This window comes from Polyergus mexicanus, unplaced genomic scaffold, assembly GCF_030449975.1.
Source record: "Polyergus mexicanus isolate NDT 795.1 unplaced genomic scaffold, iyPolMexi1.0 SCAF_58, whole genome shotgun sequence".
Lineage (NCBI taxonomy): Eukaryota > Metazoa > Arthropoda > Insecta > Hymenoptera > Formicidae > Polyergus > Polyergus mexicanus.
In genome coordinates, this window is record NW_027223378.1 from 69140 (window position 1) to 79065 (window position 9926).

The following is a 9926-nucleotide window of genomic DNA, read 5'->3' on the forward strand; positions in this document are numbered from 1 at the left end:
TCCAGGACATATCTTATTGTTAGTAATATACACGTATTCTCTCAAACTAAATTTTTATTAAAAATCTTTTCAAATAAGTTAGCGCGCGCGAATAATATTACGTTTAATTACATTATTTATTTTTATCCTTGAAATTTATTTCATAAGTCATTATTTCGATTATCATGATTTATATCTTTAAAACTATATTACGTTATCTCCATACTTTTGTTAATAAAAATCAGTTTTTAAAAAAGATTTTAAATTTCAAAAGGAATATAGCGCTATGTGTTCGTCTTTTCCTAAAATATAATTAATTTTTTAAATATCGTTAAATATTGTATTGTACTTTTAATATATATACTGTATTGTGTAATTTTTATTTATATAATATTTTAACGTTGCATGAAGAAATATCTAATATTTTCATGTTTTTATAAGTTTAAAAAATATAATGATTTTATTTTAATAGTTGCATTATTTTAATTAATAATTGCACTATTGTGTGTGCGCGCGCGCGCGCGCGCGTGATTGGACGTTCGCACTGTAAATGCTTCAAATATTGTAAAAATTTAGATACTGTAAATAATTAATAAACATATTAATCAGCTGTCAACAATAATTGAAATCGAATCATTTTAATAGATTAAAGAAAAACTCAATCAACATTATTATCTAAAAATGAAATAAATCGAATTTTATTAATATCAAATATATACGTATGTGTATATCCGTGCGTGTGAATATTGATACATATATAATATATTCAGATTTCAATTATGAATATTTCTAACTTATATATATTAATTTAATTTATTATTTTCTTGATATTTTATTCTTTATACTTTTTCCGTGATATAATATAAAATTGACATTATTCTGTTTGTTTGTATTTATGTTTAATGCACGATTTTGTACACGATATTGTTTACATTTATTTATGATTAAGTATTTGGATAATTAATTTACATATTTCGTAGAGAGATGGCTGTCTAAAATGATAAGTTACAAAATAAATTTGAAAAAAAGCTTAAATTTCTTATACAAATTTTTGTACCATATCGTTATTTGTACATTACATTTGTCGAACAGTTTTCCTTATGATTAATTTCCTTCAAATACGTTCAAAAAATAAATATAAAATTAATATTTTCCTTATATCGTTTGTTCAATCTTGAAAATACAATATTTTAGATAAGTTTATTCTCTCTCATTCTCTCTCTCTCTCTCTCTCTCTCTCTCTCTCTCTCTCTCTCTCTCTCTCTCTCTCTCTCTCTCTCTCTCATAAACAAAGTATTTTCATAACGTAAACTTTATTCTGCATATCTGATAAATATTAATTCTACATTGATAGTGATAATAAAATTTATTCAAGCAGCTATTATTAATTTTAATATTTTTAAAATCAATACTTATAAGTTGTTGCATAACCCATTTTCATTTTGGAATCTAAAGAACCATTAAAAATAATTATATAATGTGTCCATTAAAAGCAATTATATAATGTGTAAATAAGTTTTACTCATTATTATCTATAACAGACCAAAAATAATTATCTAATAAAGATAATGTTGTTTATCTAAAGCTGATCATATGCTACTTATTTAACAATAAGACTAATGATATACATTGCAGTTACGAAATAATTTAAAAGTAATTGATATCTAATATAAAGTAATTAGACATTATGCACTAAGCAGTGCTAAGTAGTGCTTCCACATGATAATAATAGTATTATGCTTATATGCGATAATACATATTACTAATTACAAAATCGAATTAGGTTTAAAATTAAATCTAAAAATCTCTAGACATCTTATAAAATTTTGCAGTTTTGAATTACATTTCATTAACTAAGCTAATTTATTTATGTAGATACTAACTTATTTATGTAATATATATGAAGACATAATATTGTTATGTGTAATTCTGTTTTTACGTATTTATCTATATATATATTTGTATAGATATAAGTATATAATATAAATATAAAAGAGATAGAAATATAAACATAATAATTATATATCTGATAATAAATAAATGGAGACAAAAATCTGCTCCGTCATTCAATATTTCACAATAAAAATTTTATATATGTCAATTTTATGTGGACGCTCATTTTTCATGCATATAAAAAATGAATCACCACTCTAAAGACCACATAAATTTATTACGCAAAATATTTTTTTCTTTATAGGTAGTAAATATATATAGAGTAACTTTATAAAATATAAAGTAGATTTAAATTATGTGAAGATACTCATACTTGTGCGAATACTAGAATAAATTATATGTATCATAATATATGCACTTGAATAATAATTTATGGCAACTCTAAAAGTTAATGATAAAGATTACATTTGTTAAAAATTAATTAGTAAAAATTTGATAGATTGATATTTAATTGAAATGTTTTCAAAAAAGTTTACCTTTTGTTTTCGGGAAATGCTATAAATGTATTTCAGCAATTATATGTACATAATATGAATTTCCAAAGTACATAAACAGAGATAGAGAGATAGAGAGATAGAGAGATAGAGAGAGAGAGAGAGAGAGAGAGAGAGAGAGAGAGAGAGAGAGAGAGAGAGAGAGAGAGAGAGATTTATAGATTTTTCTCATGTTACTAATTTACATATATAACTATATATAAATTATTAGCTTTACTAGTTATATTCTAATATTTAATGAGAAAATAATATATTTTAAATTGGAAATATTCATATAAAAAGATATATCAGGATATATCCAACATAAAGTTAATTAGCTTATTTATAAATATAGAATTTATGAAAATTTGAAAATTTTGGAAATATTAAAACAATCATAAGATTGATACAGGATATATTTACAAGCTTGCTAAATAAGAATAAAAAAAATTCATGTAACATATTTATACAAAAAGTAAAAAATATTGGTTCATTAACTACGTTCACAAGTCGTAAAATCTAATATTTTAAATAAACTTTGAAAATTGATAGCTTAAAAGAGAAATTTATAAAGTGAACAGAGATTCTACATGTTTGAATAAAATTTTAAGTCTCGTATATGCTCTTTTATAATGTAGCTAATTCTGTCTCAAAATTCTTTCATAAGAAACACAGTCTCTACTAGTCAGAAATTGGTGTTTACTGTTTTCTCAAGTTCTTATAACCTTAGTGAACTCGTGTACTACAAAATTGCACATATATCTATATAAGTCTATAATATAAATTTTTATACATCTTTTTTTCACAGCCAAATTGTGAAAATATATAATCTATAAGATAATGTTAGCCTGTTGTACATCGCATACATTTTAAATATAATTTCACAACTCTAACCTGTTTCCAAAAAAAAAAAAAAAAAAAAAAAAATGTGTCTCGAAAAATGTTTAGTACATTGAATTTTTTCTACGATGTTATACTTATATACAATTCATGAATATCTGTACAGCAACAATTATTACATGTATTTTTATCCAGTATAATTTCTCTTCGCAATATAAATGTTATTTTTCATTTACTGTTATATATTTTTCTGATCAGTGTCTATCGGTAATGAAATTAAATGAGTATTATCCTTCTCTTTTATGATTCCACAAATCTTGCTATTAATACTGCATGTACTTTCATTTAGTAGCGAATCTTGACCGGAACAAATATTATCAGTTTCCAAATTTATCGAACTATTCGATATTTGACCGAGATCTGTATTCTCTGTCTCCAAACTTATATCTACACAAGTCTGATCATTTTTAGTTTCTTGACCGCATCGTGAATCATCCAAGTTTATATCTCTCGAAAATTTGCTTTCAGATTTTTCTACAAGATCATTATCTGCCAATTTTAAACTTAAGCGAGATAGAGATTCATTCTTGGATGTTTCACTTTTGCTCATTTCTTTTGAATTATTTAACTTTTTGACTAGATCTTCCCAAGGATCTTCCAAAAAGGAATTTATATCTATATACGCCGATATGTTTGCTTGCCTACGCATTCCTTTATAACCCTAAAAATAAATCTAAAGTAAGATTCACATAACATACAGTAATTGTTAATATACCAATTGTGTGCGTATGTGTGCTATATGTATGTATATTGCGCTAACGAAACATTTGAAACTCCATCATTTGACAAGATCTTCTGGATTTATCAAGAATCTCACCTTTCTTTTTTGTCCATGGAATTGTTTGCCAGTATGCTTGTAAGTAGAATACCGATTATTACAATTTGATCTTGAAGTAGCGTGATAGTTATTCCTGTTATTATACCACCCGCTACCTGGACTGGCGCTATTGCGTCCATTCGCAGGGCTATACCGATTAGTATTGTGCTTTTCGTGTTGCGTAACTGGCGTGCTAACGTTTAGAGGAATAAAATTATCCCCACAAGGCTGTATTTCATTGTTTACAGAAAAACGCTGATAACTATTATTAACAGACTGATAACCTCTATTGTTCGCGTTTTCGTACAACTTCCAATTATACGGCGTATGCCTTGCACCGTATGTCCGACTACCATGTGGAGTATTTAATGGCGATCTCTTCATTTTTCGAAATTATAACGTACGATAATTACGTGCGGCGAACGAATATAAAACGTACGACTATTTACAACGAAAGCAATGTAATGTAAAGTAAAGTACAATATTAGTGACAGTCATAGACGAAACGTGATACTATAGAAATGTCGCCTTTTCTCTTTTCGAAGGGAGGCTGCTCCCTCTATCGATGATTAATATCACGATAATACAAAAAATAATAATCTAAATAAAATTTCACAATTTTTACGTATATATACCGACAATTTGAAAATATTATTTTTAACAATAAAAAAAATTCAAAAAATATGTGATATCGGAATAATTAATTATATAGATCATAGATCATGATACATATTACATATACATACCTGGTGATAACCGCGCGTACAGTGATTGCATTTAAATACTTTTTAGGCGAAGAAAATAATGCGAAACGCGCAAATAAAATTTTTAATCCACTCTGGACACTTGCAAAAGTAAATAGAATATTGTCAATATCGAAATTGCGATAGTGACATGTGACATGCAATTAAAATTACAACGCGGTCGAGAAGACGCTAGAAAGAAGAAGCGTTTGACGATTGACCAATCAGGACACAAAGAGAGAGTAAAATTTCTTTATTCTGATTGGTTAATGCAATTCTTCGAAGCATCTGAAGACATCAATGGTCCTTTCACTTCCGGATTAGACATTTTCAAGTCGCATCGCATCTATATATTCACGCATCATGATTATTGGTTCTGAAAAGAATCGGCAATTTTATTTTTATCATTGAACATATACGGAATTTCTGAGATAACTCCGTGATCTATTAAGATCCATTAAATATATGCAAAAAATTCATGTAATTTGGTTTATTTTCTGTTCAACGACAAAAGTACTGAGATTACTTCACAAAATATTAAAATAATACATGCACGATGAATATCTCTCAATACAATATGCGTGTCCGACTTGAATGCGTCCAATATTGGAAAATTCGAAAAAGTATGCGTATGTGATAAAATCGATGCAATTAATTATATAAAAATTATCATATCTGTGAAACGATGATCGTACAACTTAATTTTCGGCCAAGAGCAAACGTGAAATATGAGAAAGCAATCTTGATCGTCGCACAGAAATTAACACACATAGATCATCGCACGCACACACGGATCATCGAAATCGCGATATCGGCGCAACGACGACGACGACGACGACGACGACTGTACACTTGCAAGTCTCGCTTTCCGTCTGAGAATGTCCACAACTTATGATACGCCACGTCCGATATATATTATTTACGAGGCACTCCCGATAGTTTTTCGTGCATAAAATTCACTTTTAGACGCGTTTATTAATCGCGAGAGAAACGCGCACACGGAACGTGGTTTGAACGGAGCGAATCCCGCCCGAGCCCCGAGCGAATGCGCCAACAGAGAAGAGACAAATGCGAATCGAAACTTTGAAGAGCAATATTGCGATTATCGAAATATCGAAATTATCGATTTGGCGGTGAAATTTTATAGAGACTTTCGTCGAGACTGGTGCCGCCCTCCCGCGCGGTACGAAGAAGACACGTGGAAGAGGAGAAGAAAGAAATACCCCGGCGGGGTCAAGACTTGCGCCGCAAGATTGGCCGCACTGTTCTCGCACAACGAACGAAAGACAGCAGCGGCGTCGTGTACTAAGTGCGAGCCATTTTTTTTTTAACGTAAGTTACGAGAAGCGTCTTACTGTGCCATTCAAAGTACGAGCTGAGATACAACGATCGCGTGTATACGATATAATAGCTTCTGCACATTGCACATTGATCTATTCATTTCAGTTTCTTTCTGTCTTTTTTCCGCATTATCGATGGACACGTCTGTCGGTTACCACGCTACTTCGGAGACGTCCACGGCTGGAACGGTAATATCATTTCTGTAAATTCTCTTTCTCTTCCTCTGCCCCTTCCATCCCTCATTCCATTTTCCTTTCAAGGGATAAAATTGATTTCGTTGCATCGACAATCGAAACTGAATACATTTCTGTAAACTTTGTCTCTCTCGCTCTCTCTCTCTCTCTCTCTCTCTCTCTCTCTCTCTCTCTCTCTCTCTCTCTCTCTCTCTCTCTCTCTCTCTCTCTCTCTCTCTGTCTGTCTCTCTCTGTCTCTTTGTTGTGGGTAAACTAATATGTATACGATTACATACGCGTCGTCCGCGTGAAAGTCTTGAGGGAGGATCGATAAATTGGACGATCGAGGTCACGCAATATGACGCGGGCAATCGGGATCGGTAACTTTTTCACAAACAACGGTTGGCAGTACTTCCGTTGGCCGTTCGTTCATTTCGCGTTCTCTCTCGTACGAGAATATACCGAACGGACGCGACTTTGACCGCCATTTCGCATCTCTCTTGCAAGCTCGTTGCAAGAATCGTTGCTACTTCTTTTCCCTTCTCTTTCTTTTCGATTTATTTCGCCAAAACGGCGCGGTTACACGTAAGTAATACTGTCGACCGCGACAAATATTTGGAAGAGCCGTCAGCGAAGAATCGATCGCGTTTTCTTAGACGGGATCCTTTGTGTCACGTGTACATCGTGATCTGATATTGGATAATATATGTATGATACGGCCGCCGGCCTTCTATCGATAAAGATCAATCATGATCGCTGATCGATGATGGCCGCATTTTTTCGGCCTTTAATGATAAAATCGAGATTGGATCGATGCAAAAAGCCTTGAAAAAGCTTTCGTCTGTTCATCTCCTATTATTTGTTATTATTGCCTAACCTAACCCTCTCCATTCCCATTCCCTAGTTTAATAATACATATTTCTTGCGCTTAAAATTGAAAGATAATACGAATATCTTTCGAGTAGCATTCTCGAGTGAAGCAAATTTGATCGCTCTAAGAGCGATGATTAATGATGTCGTAAATTCCGTCTTGGGTTACTAGGGGGGTATTTGGATTATTTATTAGATTAATCAATGAAATATTTCGAATAAGCGTTTGATTGATTAATTAAGGAATTAATCGAAGAATCTTATGCTTTAAAGTCGCAAAATAACGTCGTACGGGATATATTTCATATTATTTATATTATTTATATTATTTTTTATTAATCAGATTCAAAACCATTTTCGGTCCAACATTTATTCATGGCAAATTGGGTTTAATCGCTCTCAGAGAGATCGAACTTGCTTTATTCGAAAGCTCTATTAACGATGTCCTTTGGAGATACTTAATTTTATATGGACAATGTTATATATTAATATTAACAAAACACCTATTGTTACGTGTACAAAAATATAGTGGGCAGCTTAATTTATAGCACACAAATGTAATACTGAAATTATAAAAAATATTTATCTTATATAATAAAAAATGTTTACGTTGGATAATTCTTTCATTCTCAAGTTCCAAGTTAGTTAAGTTATTCCAAAGTTCATTATTGCAAGTCATGAAAAATCTTTTCAATATAAAAGATATTTCGATTATTATTGATAGAAATTAAAACGCAGAAATTATTTAATACCTATTTTTATGAAATAGTAATCTTGATGAATTATGTTTTCAGAAGATGGTTTCATCTAATCAGCCGGTAAGATCATACAAATATTTTTATACTTTTAATTAATTAATTAACTACTGTATATTAAAATGAAATTAAAATTAAGATCTCTTTTATTTTACAGTATAATATCTTGAGTTATTAGTCATATTGATAATATAACCGCTCGGTATAGTTTTACATTAATATAATTGCATATATTTTGTAAAATGTTGAAAGATAACTGAGCAATAATAAATCTCAAACAGACACCATATATTTTTGCAATGAATGTATGATCGATTTTGAGATACAATTATTATTAAATTATACTTTTGTTTTCAACATTGCACTTTTATTGTAATATTTTATTTATATTAAAGCCTTTTTAGAGACAATCTATAATTTAAGACAAAATTCAAGCCAATCTTATGTATAAATTTTAAGTCTCGTGTATTGAAGAAAACTTTTGAGCATATAAAATACATACAAATCATAATATATATTCGAATATATACATAGTTACATAAAACATGTAACATACATTAACATTATAAATAGAATTCTGTCCTGAAAATTTAGTTGCAAATTATAGACCAACCAAAAAGATTCTAAAACACAATATTATTAGTGTATCTAATTATCATATTTTATATATATATATATATAGAGAGAGAGAGAGAGAGAGAGAGAATAATCATTTTTTCATGTGTTGTAGCGGAAAACAAAAATATTTGTGGGCAGGTTGCCAGAAAATTGTCGCAACGATGAATTGCGACAATTATTCTTGCGCTTTGGTGAAGTGACAGAATGTGATGTCATGAATCGATATGGTTTCGTCCATATGGCACGGGAAGAGGATGCAGCTGCAGCAATTAAAGCACTTCACAATTCCAACTTCAAAGGAGCGACGATCAACGTGGAACAGTCAACCGGGAAGTCACGTGGAGGTGGAGGAGGACGCCGAGATGACCGAAGAGGTGGACCAATGAGAGGTGGTAGGGGAGGACGAGACGGTGGTAGAGACGCTCGTCCTGGACCATACAATGATAGAAGAGGTTGGTATAGTTTACACATCGTTATTTGTAAATTCCGACAAAACTATTTTCTCATTTAATTTTCTTTAAGTATACATGCCCTATGTATATATATATATATATATATATATATATATATATATATGTGTGTGTGTGTGTGTGTGTGTGTGTGTGTGTGTGTGTGCGTGTGTGCGTGTGTGTGCGCGCGCGCGCGCGCGCGCGCGTGTGTGTGTGTGTGTGTGTGTCACATTTACATATTGTCACATTTTTTTATTTATTTCCGTCGTTTCTATTACTTCTTTTCTGTCTTTCCCATATCGACAAGTGTCAAAGTAGGATTTGCTTCATTAAATCGATTTATGAACTTCTGCGAATGATGTAATATTCTATATTGCAGAGCGCATTGAGAAAATAGTATGTTGGAATGAAATGAGAATATAACTTTGATAATGTGCATTTAAAAACCAATTCGATATCTCGGCGTGCTTTGCAGTTCTTCCGATCCAACTCGTTGGTTACGATGGATCTGCTGCAGGTGGCGTCGCAACCGGATACACCGATTACAATCGCGGAGCTGGAGACTTTAGCGGCCGTGGAGCGGACTTTGGTACCGGCTATGCTGATCGCGGGGCTTATGGTCAGAACGTGGGTGGTGCGGCGATGGGTTACACTTCGACGGCGCCAGGAATGGGTGGCGGATATGGACCAGCTGCCGGTGCCGTGGGAGGATACGGACCAACCGGTGCGGCGGATTATGGACGCACGGCTGATTACGGTCGCGCTGACTTCGGTGCTAGAACAGATTATGGTAAGCACGGTGATGTTGATGAGAGTGATGTTTGTGCAACTTCGAAAGTATGTGAGAATCCGCCT

General features: G+C 31.8%; 2 protein-coding genes across 2 annotated transcripts; one reads left to right on the forward strand and one right to left on the reverse strand.

Moving 5' to 3' along the window:
- Positions 1-1178: 1178 nt before the first annotated feature.
- LOC138943920 (uncharacterized) lies at positions 1179-4604 on the reverse strand. The gene is made up of 2 exons (XM_070314826.1): positions 4123-4604; positions 1179-3966 (listed from the first exon to the last, which is right to left on the reverse strand). Exons 1-2 carry the CDS (start codon positions 4504-4506, stop codon positions 3484-3486), a joined length of 867 nt encoding a protein of 288 aa, XP_070170927.1. The 5' UTR covers positions 4507-4604; the 3' UTR covers positions 1179-3483.
- A 1498-nt stretch (positions 4605-6102) lies between these two features.
- LOC138943922 (uncharacterized) lies at positions 6103-9923 on the forward strand (the record flags this gene model as incomplete). The annotated part of the gene is made up of 5 exons (XM_070314828.1): positions 6103-6197; positions 6312-6394; positions 8044-8067; positions 8735-9074; positions 9547-9923. Coding segments are annotated over exons 2-5 (795 nt in total), but the record flags the coding sequence as incomplete, so codon positions are not given.
- Positions 9924-9926: the final 3 nt, after the last annotated feature.

Bases quoted from the DNA above. Each gene is read 5' to 3' on its own strand.
- LOC138943920 (XM_070314826.1), bottom strand. From the start codon at position 4,506: ATGAAGAGATCGCCATTAAATACTCCACATGGTAGTCGGACATACGGT. The intron at 3,967-4,122 runs GTGAGATTCTTG...ATTTATTTTTAG, and splicing joins TCCATGGACAAAAAAGAAAG to GGTTATAAAGGAATGCGTAG.